This window comes from Ips typographus, linkage group LG3, assembly GCF_016097725.1.
Source record: "Ips typographus isolate SLU linkage group LG3, UJ_Ityp_2.0, whole genome shotgun sequence".
NCBI classification, from domain to species: domain Eukaryota; kingdom Metazoa; phylum Arthropoda; class Insecta; order Coleoptera; family Curculionidae; genus Ips; species Ips typographus.
This window is the reverse complement of record NC_138424.1, coordinates 18976924-18990644: the sequence shown is the minus strand read 5'-3', so window position 1 is coordinate 18990644 and position 13721 is coordinate 18976924. Positions and strand designations below refer to the sequence as shown.

Below are 13721 nucleotides of genomic sequence, written 5' to 3'. Positions count from 1 at the left end.
CCAGAAAGGACCTCAGATGTGTGATAGGACTTGGACAAAGAACTCTTGTGCCTAGAAGACGAGGAAACTCCGATACACGTGCCCGGCACTTGCAACGATCAGAATGGAGCTAGGCTAGGCTAGGCTAGCGGCCTAAGTATCTTCTCAGAAAGGAGCCCATCTAAGAACAACAACATCAACCAGCCTGCTTCATGTGCTTCAATATTTTTCATTTATTCACTTGCCAATTTATCTTCAAAGTTGTCAAACTTGTCGGCAGGTTTGCTTGTTATGTCTTCATGTTTTTAGTTTTAACTGTTGAAGAAAGTTGAGTTTTTGTTCTTCATTTGATGATTTTTTTAAGTCTGATGCTTACTTCCTTTCAACACACAATTGCTTCACAATTTCAAACTTCTCTTACAAAAACTAAAAGCATGCAATTTTCTAATCTTTCAAGTTCCTCTCATTGTTTGAGAACTTAAATACTACGAAAGCCTTCAAAAAATTGGCCACTAAATGTCCTTTGACAGTGCCAAAGGCCACTAAATGTGTTTTGGCAATGATAGAATCTTCTGAAATACTCCAAAAATTGCAAAAAGCCTCAAAGAGCTCAGTGACAGTGTCAGGGGCAACTACATGTCCTTAGACAATGCCAGAATTCCCTGAAATGCTCCGAAAGTCTTTAAAAAATTGCAAGAATTAAGTCTCAAAGAGCCCACTGACAGTGTCAGAGTCTACTAATAATGCCCTTTGACAGTGCCAGAGGCCACTAATTAAGTGATCTTTGGGAGTGCTTGAATCCTCTGAAATACTCCGAAAGTCATCCAAAATTTTCTAACAGCCTGAAATATGACAATGCCAGTGGCCACTAAGCATCCTTTGACAGTGTCACAAGCCACAATCCTGTTAAATAGTCGGAAACTCTTCTAAAATTGCCCTCAGAAGCCTCAAAATGTCCACTGACAGTATTACGGGCCATTAAGTGTTCTTTGACAATGCCAGAATCCCCTGAAATACGCCAAAAGTCTTCCAAAAATTGTAAGAAGTCTCAAAAAGCTCATTGACAGTGTCAGCGGCCACTAAGTGTTATTTGACAATGCTACAATCTTAAAAAATACTCCAAAAGTCTTAAAAAAATTCAAGAAATTTCAAACAGCCCACTGACAGTGTCAGAGTATACTAATAATGCCCTTTGACAGTGCCAGTTATTTGACAATGCTAGAATCTTCTGAAATGCTCCAAAAGTCTTGCAAAAATTGCCAGAAGATTCAAAGAGCCCACTGACAGCATCAGAGTCCACTAAATGTCGTTGAACAGTGCCAGATGCCACTATAGTGGACTCTCACACTGTCATCAGTGGGTTCTTTGAGGTTTCCTGCAATTTTTTGAAGACTTTTGGAGTATCTGAAAAGATTCTAGCATTGTCAAAGGGCACTTTAGTGGCTATTGGTACTGCCAGTAGTCTTTTTAAAGCTTTTGGCAACTTTTGGAAGACTTAGAGTATTTCAGAGAATTCTGGTATTGTCAAAGAACACTTGATGGGCTCTGGCTCTGTCAAAGGACATTTAGTGGCCTCTGACACTGTCAATGGACTTTTTGAGGCTTTGGGCACTTTTTGGAAGACTTTCGAAGTATTTCAGAGGATTCTGGCTTCATTATCAAATAACACTTAGTGGCTTCCAGCACTGTCAAAAGGCATTTATTGGACTCTGACTCTGTCAGTCGTCTGTTCGAAACTTTTGGTAATTTTTTTAGTCTCTGCATGTTTGCATGTTATTTTAATTTTTTTTTTGCATATTCAGTCAATGACTTACCAAAAATGTTCTAAACTACCTATAGGAACTTCCAAAAATGTCTAGAACTGTCTAAGAATTTCCTAATGCCTCTAAAGCATTCCAGAACCTTTAATATACTCTTTAAACTGTTCAAAAACCTTCCAAATACTCCTCAAGTAGTTTAAAAAGGTTTTAAACACTACGGGAACTCCAAATTGTTTCCCAAGCAGTCGAAAGCCTTCCAAAACGGTTAAAAGATTCCAAATGCTTTTCAACTAGTCTAGAAGCTCCCAAAAGGTATCAAAACAGTCTAGAAACTTCTAGCAAATTCTAGAACTGTCTAAGAATTTCCAAAATGCCTCTAAAGCATTCCAGAACCTTCAATATGCTCTTTAAACTGTTCAAAAACCTTTGAAAGTTTTCAAAACAGTCTAAAATCTTCCTTGACTTAAATAAAGTAAAAAATTTGCATCTCTGAAAGAGTTTTGTACTTTTTTTAAAGCTTTTTAACAGATTTGTATGCTTTTTTGAGGAAAATAGTTTTGCTTTTAAGGCGCTTTTTTTTCATGATTTTAGTGCTTTTTAAAAATATAATATTATAGAGGGTGTTGCATTTAAAATAAGCAAGTTGACATCTACTTCCGGTTAAACCGGATGTGACAGAAAGATTAAAATATTTTTAAAATACCCATCGAATTTATATTTTACTTCGAAAATTTCAAATTTTTTTAAATATTTGATCCTGATAAACTTTTAAGGAGGATTTGGGTTGGCTAACCCTGTATTACCAAAACAAAACACTGGCAAAGTGGAAAGAAAAGTGTACCTACCAATTTAAAAAAAAAACTTATTTGGCAACTCCGTAATATATTCTTTTATAGTCTGGCAACGCTGCTTACAAAGAACATAACCTAAAAAAAATGTTTGTTTTCAAACTTTTTGAATTTGAATTTTAGTTGTTTTTCCGGTATTTTCTGTAATAATTTGAGTGTCTTAATAATTTTCAGTTTTTTTTGTACATCTAGACTGTGAATATGTTTTAAGGAGACACTCATGCAGAAAGTGATAATCAAAGATTTGACTATTCTGCAATGGAATACTTATCAGAACAGCAAATTCGCAACTATGAAGAAATTATAAAACAAATTCAAGCTGAACATGAAACTTATCAAAAACTGAGTGAAGAGAATGCTAAACTAAACAACGAACTCATCTTCAGTATCCTGGCTAATAGCAAATCTTCACTGAAACTCGGTCATGTAAAGGTAAAAGTGTTCAGTAACATTCTGGAACTGTTTGCATTGTATCAGGATGAACTAAAATTCGATAATTTGTCAGTTTATAGCAAACTTGAAAGTAAGAAATTTTATTTGCTTGAAATTTACATCACCCCGTCACTGTGGGAGAAACTTAAAGGCCTCGACTGGTCACTGTGGGTTTACGTTCAATATCATGATGGTACAACAGTGAACAAAAGTGTTAAAATGACTGACTGTGAAACCCCAACTCTATGTGTAATTCCAGTGGATAATAGTGTCATTAATTGCACAATAGTGGCCAACATGCAATTAATCTCTAACAAAACATTGCTTGTAGTTTGCTTAGATAGAGTAGAAGTGGATGTATCATATCATTTTGAAAGTGTAAAACGCAATAACAACCACAAAAAGGTGAATAAAAACAAGCAGATTATTGCAGTATCCAAATCATACAACCCTAATAATGTCCACCTGGACAGTGTAAGCAAACCTCTTATAGCTGAATACAAATTTGTGACTAAAATGACCAATCAGGATATACTAAAATTGTTTATTAAAAACTGTTATCACAATGTGGATATCGAGCTGATGTCAGAGTTTTCAAGTAACAGCAAGGATAACTTGGTAATCAAATTTGCCTGTGGCTTTAGTAAATACTCCCTGTCGTTGAATAAAACTCAGAGAGTGATTACCCTAAAAGGGGATTGTACCAACTTGTCTAAACTAAAAAGTCACTTTTGCAACCAGACTACTGTGGATGCCAAGGAGATGGTTAAAAGGCAGAAAGTTTTGAAAGTAAGAGAGTAATTTTGATTTTTAGTTTCTTACAGATTAACTGGCACTCAATAACAGATGTGTTAACAACCTCAACTTCTGTAGGTTCCAAGTTTTCTTTAGGCAATTGCCGCAACAGTTCATCTTTGTTTAGGGAGATTAGTCCAGTTTTCCTAAACCCCGTTGAAATCTTTTCTTTCGCCGTGGGCATAATTCCATACATCAATTTTGTCAGAAGTCGAGGGAGTACACTCTTTAGTATACTTGCTTCTTTCCTTCCAACTCTCTTTTTCCATTTCCAGGCCGAAGAATGCAACATCCAATGATTGCGCTAAGTGTGTCGAGTTGTATGGCAAAAGTACCATGTCAACATTATATTGTTTGAGTTCTTTTATCACTTGTTGCAATGATTGCATGTATGAAGATAAGTTATTCCCTATAAGGACCTTTCGGCCCTCCAATTTTCTAAGGTATCACTACGGTCATGATCCAGTCTTCAAAACAATTCATATCAAACCACCCTGATGGCGTGCGATTATATTTCGTTCCGTTAGGGCCTGAATCATATAAATTTTGAGCCTTATAGACTACATAAGAATGTAGTACTACTAGAGGATGCTTACAACCTCTTCGGAATATAACTTTTTTCCTGCCAACGTCGATCATTAAGTTTGTACCAACATAGTTTATCGGGTTGCTCGGTGGTACATCTTTTAAGGCTTTCACAAACACTCTTGACTTTAGAGATAGTCAAATTAATTTTATTAATTCTCTTAACTTTTACAATTTATTATTCTTCAGCTTTTTCTGGTTTATGTGTTTCATTTTGATTATGACACCTATTATAACATTTTTTTCTTTTCCAACCAGGAAGTTCAAGCATTGCTAAACAGATGTGGATGTAACAAAGAGAAGCTATGCCAAGCCTACCATTTGTTGAGAAATAATGGAATCACCTTTGATTAACAGTTGGAGTAGTTACATAAGTGCAAATGTGAAAAATTTGGTTTTTTGAAGTTTTAATATACCAATAGTATTTGTTTGATACGAACGTGTGTTTTTATAACACAATCTGTATGTGTAGAGTGGGGAGGGTGAGTGTAGACCCACAGCACTTAGGTCACATGTGACCCATTGTACATCCTTCCGAGTTGTCCTCTTAGGTCACCGTCCATCCTGCCTTTCCCAGGAAGGTCAGGTTACTAGGAGACATCTCTTTTATGTCGGCAGGTGTAGGCCAAGACTCACCGAACACACACTCTCTTATTGACGTCCGGATACTCGCATAAGACATGCTCGACAGTTTCATCTTCCTGTACACACCTCTGCTTAGAGGCGTGTCCACTAGCACCATAGTATGGAGGTGTTTCCTTAAACAGTGGCCAGTCAGAAATCCTATTGTTAAACGTAGATTTTTCCTGGGCATCACCAAATATTTCTTCGGCGCCAGCTTTCCAGGGTGATCCTGACAAGACTGCATCCTTTGATTCCATCCCATCTCTTTAGGGATTGAGCATGGGTGTAGCGTTTGGCTAGTTCCGCAATTGTCGAAGTCATCAGGCCGTAGGTGTCACTGGCTAAAGAGTCTGCAATGCGATTACCTTTGCTCCTATCGTGCCCTTTAACCCATCTCAGGATAATATTGTTATATCTACCGAGCTAAAATCTAGCTAAATCTTGGTGGCACTCTAACTAGCCCTGAGGTAACACGTTGTCTGTTCAGGGCTAACATAGGGCTTGTCTACTGTTCGTGCAGATTATTATGTTTTTGCCAGAAATACCTTTTCTGGTTAGTTCTTTCCAGAGGAGTGGAGTTACCAGCCAGTTCCTTTTGAACCACGCTAGTATTTTTTCCCAGTTTGTTAAACACAAATTTGGGTTAAATTGCATCACTGACTGCCTGCAGCAGAGGCAGCGCAGTGAGTGCTTCTCGCCATAGGCTTAGCCTCAATTGACCTGCTCCTTCTGCGGGGTATACACCAGCCGTGCACAATCGTAACATGGCCATTAACGCAACCTCCTTAACGTACAGTTCCAGAGGGGTCAGACCAGTAATTAATTCAATGGACGATTGGTGTTGTTCTCGTGGCTCCTGCGATGTTTAAACAAGCCATTCGCTGTATTTGATATAATTTTCCGATTGCCGTTGCTTGTAGAACTTTCGGTCCCCATGCAATGGCTCCGTACGTTAACATAGGTCTTATTATTGCAGTGTAGATCCAGGTGCTATATATGCTCTTTTTGCTCTGCTTTGTAGGTGAGAGTTCCAGGTTAACTTCCTGTCGAGGGTAATACCAAGGTATTTCACCTCTTCAGAGAAGTCGTCAGATTTTAAGCCCGATAAACTTCTTTTCCTGGTGAAAAGGACCATCTCAGTCTTGTTGGGATTGATCGACAGTGAGTGTTCCTTACACCATGTTTCTATATTAATTGAGCCCATCCTGCGCTCTATCGCACAGTGTGTTCACAAATAAACACAAAAAATACCTTAAGAAAAAATGAGATTTTGTTAAATCCCCAAAAGGGTTGCGGATGATTTTCCGTTTGCCATTTTAACTTTTATACGAAAGACCAAAAACAAGGGAGTTGCTACAAGTTTTTTTTTCTACTTGCGTGCAGGATTTGTTACTGATTCGCACGCATATGAGTGCAGATATAGTAGTAGAAGAAGAATAGAAGTTATAGTCTTTTCCGCACTAGTGCGGAAAAAATAAAATGAGTGCGGAAATAACTATATTGATTTATTAACTAGACTGTATACGAGGTTGCTATGTTTAGTGTCAAACAACTATAGCAACGTCAGTCGAAGACAGTGAGTGGCAGTTTTGTCAATATTTTCTTTTTTCTGCGCTTTTTCACAAACTGGAATCATTCGCTTGAGGTATGTAGTATAATTGCCCACTGAAGTTAAAACTGTATTATTTTTTTCAGTTAAACTGTACGATATTTGGGTATTATGTCAGTGGTAACATACGAAAAGCCTTTGCCCCATATAGGACTTGCCGATTGGTTTGCCAAACAATGGGAGATACAACAAACGAACGATACGCGAAGGAATGATGCGTTCAATTTGAGGCATCAGGCACGTCAATTGAGGAATGAAACGAACATTAAAACCGACTGGGATACTTATCATAACAATGTAAGATTAGGGGATCGTGTCACTGAATTGGATAGATGGAAGGTGAGTTATTTTTCAACATCTTTTCTGCAATAAAACGGTTATTTATGTTTTTTAAAAAAATTACTTCGACTCGGGCTAAACTGACCTTTGGGTTCAATATAGAGCAATATGTTGCAAGGTCTACCGTTAAAACGGTATATCCACCGTTTTTGTGATTCTTCTACCGTACTCCAGTTGTTTTTCCGTATATAATCTACCATTTTTAATCACATTGCCGTTATGTAAGTGAAACATTTTATATACTGCAGATTGCCAAATCCACATGCTTTATTGTGTAGGTTTGTACTGTCATTTTCTCACTCCAAATGGGTTTGACAAGCGATTTTATCCCTGACTGTATCAAATTTTGTAGTGTTTTTTCAGGTTATTGCATAGGAAATTTAATAATGACTCCAAAAATGTGCTTAAAACATTCATTTTCTCACTACAAGTGAGTTTGACAAGCGATTTTATCCCCGACTGTCTTTTCAAATTGTGTTTCTGTCAGTTCAAATTTTGACACCGCTTTTCTCCCTGACTGTATCAAATTTTGTAGTGTTTTTTCAGGTCTTTGAATAGAAAATTTAATAAGGATTTCAAAACTGTGCTTAAAACAGTCATTTTCTCACTCCAAGTGAGTTTGAAAAGCGATTTTATCCCTGACTGTCTTTTCAAATTATGTTTCTATCAGTTCAAGCTTTCACACCGCTTTGCTCCCTTACTGTACCAAATTTTTTAGTGTTTTTTCAGGTTATTGCATAGGAAATTTAATGACTCCAAAAATGTGCTTAAAACGATCATTTTCTCACTCCAAGTGAGTTTGACAAGCAATTTTATCCCTGAATTTCTTTTCAAATTGTGTTTCTGTCAGTTCAAGCTTTGACACCGCTTTTCTCCCTTACTGTATCAAATTTTGTAGTGCTTTTTCAGGTCTTTGAATATAAAATTTAATGAAGATTCCAAAACTGTGCTTAAAACAGTCATTTTCTCACTCCAAGTGAGTTTGACAAGCGATTTTATCCCTGACTGTCTTTTCAAATTATGTTTCTATCAGTTCAAGCTTTCACACCGCTTTGCTCCCTTACTGTACCAAATTTTTTAGTGTTTTTTCAGGTTATTGCATAGGAAATTTAATGACTCCAAAAATGTGCTTAAAACGATCATTTTCTCACTCCAAGTGAGTTTGACAAGCAATTTTATCCCTGAATTTCTTTTCAAATTGTGTTTCTGTCAGTTCAAGCTTTGACACCGCTTTTCTCCCTTACTGTATCAAATTTTGTAGTGCTTTTTCAGGTCTTTGAATATAAAATTTAATGAAGATTTCAAAACTGTGCTTAAAACAGTCATTTTCTCACTCCAAGTGAGTTTGACAAGCGATTTTATCCCTGACTGTCTCTTCAAATTGCGTTTCTGTCAGTTCAAATTTTGACACCGCTTTTCTCCCTGACTGTACCAAATTTTTTAATGCTTTTTCAGGTTATTGCATAGGAAATTTAATGAGGACTCCAAAAATGTGCTATGAGGATTTCAAAACTGTGCTTAAAACAGTCATTTTCTCACTCCAAGTGAGTTTGACAAGCGATTTTATCCCTGACTGTCATTTCAAACTGTGTTTCTATCAGTTCAAGCTTTGACACCGCTTTTCTCCCTGACGGTACCAAATTTTGTAGTGCTTTTTCAGGTCTTTGAATAGAAAATTTAATGAGGATTCCAAAACTGTGCTTAAAACAGTCATTTTCTCACTCCAAGTGAGTTTGACAAGCAATTTTATCCCTGACTGTCTTTTCAAATTGTGTTTCTGTCAGTTCAAATTTTGACACCGCTTTTCTTCCTGACTGTACCAAATTTTGTAGTGCTTTTTCCGGTCTTTGAATAGAAAATTTAATGAGGATTTCAAAACTGTGCTTAAAACTGTAATTTTTTCACTCCAAGTGAGTTTGACAAGCAATTTTATCCCTGACTGTCTTTTCAAATTGTGTTTCTGTCAGTTCAAATTTTGACACCGCTTTTCTCCCTGACTGTACCAAATTTTGTAGTGCTTTTTCAGGTCTTTGAATAGAAAATTTAATGAGGATTCCAAAACTGTGCTTAAAACAGTCATTTTCTCACTCCAAGTGAGTTTGACAAGCAATTTTATCCCTGACTGTCTTTTCAAATTGTGTTTCTGTCAGTTCAAATTTTGACACCGCTTTTCTCCCTGACTGTACCAAATTTTGTAGTGCTTTTTCAGGTCTTTGAATAGAAAATTTAATGAGGATTTCAAAACTGTGCTTAAAACTGTAATTTTTTCACTCCAAGTGGGTTTGACAAGCGATTTTGTCCCTGACTGTCTTTTCAAATTATGTTTCTATCAGTTCAAGCTTTCACACCGCTTTGCTCCCTTACTGTACCAAATTTTTTAGTGTTTTTTCAGGTTATTGCATAGGAAATTTAATGACTCCAAAAATGTGCTTAAAACGATCATTTTCTCACTCCAAGTGAGTTTGACAAGCGATTTTATCCCTGACTGTCTTTTCAAATTGTGTTTCTCAGTTCAAATTTTGACACCGCTTTTCTCCCTGACTGTACCAAATTTTGTAGTTTTTTCAAGTCTTTGAATAGAAAATTTACTGAGGATTTCAAAACTGTGCTTAAAACAGTCATTTTCTCACTCCAAGTGAGTTTGACAAGCGATTTTATTCCTGACTGTCTTTTCAAATTGTGTTTCTGTCAGTTCAAATTTTGACACCGCTTTTCTCCCTTACTATACCAAATTTTGTAGTGTTTTTTCAGGTATTTCATAGGAAATTTAATAATGACTCCAAAAATGTGCTTATAACGGTCATTTTCTCACTCCAAGTGAGTTTGACAAGCAATTTTATCCCTGACTGTCTTTTCAAATTGTGTTTCTGTCAGTTCAAATTTTGACACCGCTTTTGTCCCTTAGTGTATCAAATTTTGTAGTGTTTTTTCAGGTTATTGCATAGGAAATTTAATAATGACTCCAAAAATGTGCATATAACGGTCATTTCTTCACTCCAAGCGATTTTATCCCTGACTGTCTTTCAAACTGTGTTTCTGTCAGTTATTCAAGCTTTGACACCGCTTTTCTCCTTGACTGCATTAAAGGCTAGAAGAAGCTGATGATATAAGTGGTTCCTGACAGCTGATTGGTTGAAAACCGTGTACGTCATATCTAATGGGCGTTTTAAATTTAATATTTAATGATAAAATGTAAATTAAATCAATTGGTTCCAGGACACTCTAGAAGCTTGCCTGAACAGAATAGACAAAGAGGTCGGACTATTAAAGGATGAAAAGTACGAGACCGAGAAAGAAATAGATGGGTTAGGTATTCCATTGGGAGTTATTTCCGAATGCATCTCAATGAGAGATAATAGACAAGGCGCTGAGTTAACTTACGACGAAGGCGACACCGAACTGAAAAAGGTAATCGCATAGAAGGTGATTTTGCTACATTATTATAGAATCTTGGAATCTACAGAAGATAGATAAACTGGTACATCTTCAGCCTTCTTCCATCCGTTTTAGAACCTTCCAAAACCATCTTATCTCTGTCTGCCATTTCTATTCTCTCATCACTCTTTCTGGCCTACCTATCCCTACTCTATCCCTTACACACTAACATTCCAATCATGCCTCGCACTCTTTGTATAATTTTATGCTCCAACTATTGGAAGCCAGGGTATGTCTCTCTTTATCTTATCCTACTTCGTTCCCAAATGGCGATAATCTCGACGTACCACTCCCACACCTGTTCTAGTATTTACCACAATAGCATTCACCTAGAGTTTATTCCACTCGTACCTCTCAGCTGGACCACACCATTCCAAAACATATTAATCCAGGGAAAGGCGTATCGTTAATTTGTCAGCCGCAGTAGGTCCAAAAAGTCGTCATTGAAGGTCCTAAAGGTATCTGTGCAGTCAACAGGAACTTTTTCTCCGCAGCAGCCAGATTCCTGGTTTGTTTGTTTGGTGTTGCAGGATCTTCTAAGTGTTCAAGTGTACGCAGAGGCCTCAAATGGACCCGTTACGTTCCTCTGATTGGAGCTACAGCAGTGACGAATGAGGATGCTGTTCGAATGCAGCCCTTTTAGATCTCTGGGTCTCAACATAGGCTGAGAAAGGGCGGGGCAGTTGCCAAGCCCCGGTGTTACTTCTTCCTTTAAACAAAATTTGCAATTTTGCATATGCCGCGCTAAAAAGGAGTGATAGAGCTGCTAGTTAAATCAGTCACCGTAGTTTGCTTCTATTAGGTTTAGCAGAAGCTTTGTTTGTTTAAAACACAGACCAAGTGTTAGGTTCTTTGCCTGTCTCGTGCCGGGAGTAGATGCCCAGTATTTCAATCATGCCTTTCATCGAGAGGACCGCCGTGCTGTAGAAGATTTCCACACAAGTTGGGCGTTTACCAAGTTCCCAGGCTTGCGAGTCTCTTTTTTTTACCATACAAAACTTTCTATTCAATTTTTGTACTCATCGCATGCACCTTTCCCTAGTTTCTTCCTTTGTTCCTTCAAAGAGCTTTCTCTCACTCTCTTTGCTTTCACCCAATCGTAGCTACGTTTCACCTCCATATCGGAAGATGGAAAAAATCATGACTAGTCGTCTAATTGCACTTTTAGCTAGTCCTATTATCCTGTGTTATTAATATATAAGCCCAAGTACATGATATGGTCAACGATTTGAAATCTTTGTAGAGCCTCTGTCAATTGCAGTGTGTTGGTTGGAATGATCAACTATCATGATTTTGGTGTTCTCCGCGTAAAGCCACAATTATTGATGGTTTAGGAGATCCAACATTTTCTTTTCTGGCGCAGTTATTAGTGTTGTGTAGTCTGCATATCTCTGCTCATCTCTTTTTACCCGAAATTGAGATTCCTCCCTGTCAATCATCCAATTATGTATTCTCCATATATGTTATAGAGGACGCATCACTGACGAACGCCTCTGCAGGTTTTGAATGGGAGAAAGTGCTGGTTCTCTATTCTGACCTTTCCGATTCTGTTGTGTTGTAAACGTTTCTTATGAGTGCAATTAGATGTTCAAGCACTCCCATCTCTCGAAGAACTCTCCACAGCATCTTCTAGTTAACACAGTCAAAGGCCTTTTGGCAGTCCAAAAAGCAGATGATACACAAACCCTGCCTGTTCCTGGGCAATCTCTCGATCCATTAATAGACAATTTTGAACGTTTTACGAGTTTCACTTTCCAAATTTATGTGTTTTTTAGGAACTTTGCGTGGTTGAAGGAGTGAAAAAAATGCTGATAGATCGTTGCCAGGATGCATGGGAGAAAATCAATAAATTGAATGAAGTTCGGTTCAAATTGAACTTGGACATTAACGACAAACACGAGGCCATTGAAATTGATAAGGACCAGTTGACGCTGGATAAGAACTGCGCAAATATCAGTTTCAAAACTGATCCTCTGCGCATAGTTAAAAAGTATTTTTTTACCACACATTTCTGTATGACTTTATGGATTTTTCGGTAAAATTCCAGTTCGTATCCGTACGAAACATGGCTAGAGCACAGCCGACACGTTAAACTGTTGGCCGACGACGAATTGGCGGACACTTTGCGTATGCGCGAGGCATTGTTTGTGATGCGCGAACGCGCTAAAAACGACATGTTGGCGCAGCGCGACCGAGTCGATTTCATTCTACGCAAGCGCATTTACCAGACTCAGAAAGCCAGGAACGAAATCGAGTGGCAACAATTAAAAATGCGCGAAGAAATGGAGAAGGTTAGAATTTTAGAATATTTTAATTAATTTCATGTTCTACAAGATTACATTGAGGTTTTTTTTATCTTTGAAGGCCTCCTCAAAGAGTTACAGAGCAAAAAGTGATAATGCTATTTTTCAATCAGTTTGATTTTTCAAGTGAGCGTAGCTCCTCTATTTAAGAAGCTATCAAAAAGTGTTAATAGAGAAAGTTGTAGCAAATTTCTGTACAAGTTTTGTCCTTAAGGTCCTCCTCAAGGAGTTGCAGGCTAAAAAGTGACAACATGGACTAAAGTGCTATTTTCCAACTAGTTATTTTTGTCATGTGAGCGTAGCTCCATTATTTAAGGAGCTATCAAAAAGTGTTCTTGAGACACAGCGAACAACAATTTGGAAAACTCCCGAGATATTGAACTAGACAATAACACTTGTTTATGTTAAAACAAAACAAAAATATTGCTCAATTGAATTGTATAATAATAACATAAATCTAACTTTTAGGTGGCTAAGGAAATACAGACATTAGAGGCCGCACTACAAGCCAAAACTGACGCTTTAAAACTAGCAGAAACCAGATTGGAGAACAGGTTTGACCGCTTTTATAAATCGACAAAAAACCGATTAGCATACCGAGTGATTTTCAGGTCCTATCGTCCAGGATTCGAACTGACTAGAGATGAGGCGGAACAAGGACTAAAGGACGAAGTGTTACAGCTGCGACAGACCAGAAACGATTTGCAGGACAAGATAAACTGCGCCAAAGCCACTTACAACGCGCTCGAAGACCAGCAAGTTGTCATCGACAGAGAGCTGGACAATAAAAATCAGTCCTTGATGACGGATATCCGATGTTTGGACTTGCGGGCGAGACTGAGACAAGGAAAATTTGCGGGTCCGGGAAGTCAAACCGACCGGAACATTGAGCTTACCAGAATGGAGAAGGAAATTCCTCCCACATAATTACAAATTTGTCAGCAAAATTTATGTGTAATCATCTAAATAAAAATTAATATTGCAAGTACCTTAAAAATGAACAACTTTTTCA

General features: G+C 37.6%; 2 protein-coding genes across 2 annotated transcripts; both read left to right on the top strand.

Annotated features, from left to right (window-relative positions):
- Window positions 1–2647: 2647 nt before the first annotated feature.
- LOC145726131 (uncharacterized) lies at window positions 2648–4838 on the top strand. Its single transcript, XM_081975103.1, has 2 exons — window positions 2648–3808; window positions 4658–4838. Exons 1-2 carry the CDS (start codon window positions 2846–2848, stop codon window positions 4751–4753), a joined length of 1059 nt encoding a protein of 352 aa, XP_081831229.1. The 5' UTR covers window positions 2648–2845; the 3' UTR covers window positions 4754–4838.
- A 1672-nt stretch (window positions 4839–6510) lies between these two features.
- Window positions 6511–13713, top strand: LOC145726127 (tektin-2). Its single transcript, XM_081975094.1, has 7 exons — window positions 6511–6668; window positions 6719–6971; window positions 10188–10379; window positions 12182–12396; window positions 12454–12697; window positions 13178–13263; window positions 13321–13713. Exons 2-7 carry the CDS (start codon window positions 6744–6746, stop codon window positions 13634–13636), a joined length of 1281 nt encoding a protein of 426 aa, XP_081831220.1. The 5' UTR covers window positions 6511–6668; window positions 6719–6743; the 3' UTR covers window positions 13637–13713.
- Window positions 13714–13721: the final 8 nt, after the last annotated feature.

Coding starts and splice junctions, on each gene's coding strand:
- LOC145726131 (XM_081975103.1), top strand. CDS start 2,846: ATGGAATACTTATCAGAACAGCAAATTCGCAACTATGAAGAAATTATA. Junction 3,809..4,657: donor AAAGGCAGAAAGTTTTGAAA/GTAAGAGAGTAA, acceptor TTTTCCAACCAG/GAAGTTCAAGCATTGCTAAA.
- LOC145726127 (XM_081975094.1), top strand. CDS start 6,744: ATGTCAGTGGTAACATACGAAAAGCCTTTGCCCCATATAGGACTTGCC. Junction 6,972..10,187: donor CTGAATTGGATAGATGGAAG/GTGAGTTATTTT, acceptor AATTGGTTCCAG/GACACTCTAGAAGCTTGCCT. Junction 12,397..12,453: donor CCTCTGCGCATAGTTAAAAA/GTATTTTTTTAC, acceptor GTAAAATTCCAG/TTCGTATCCGTACGAAACAT.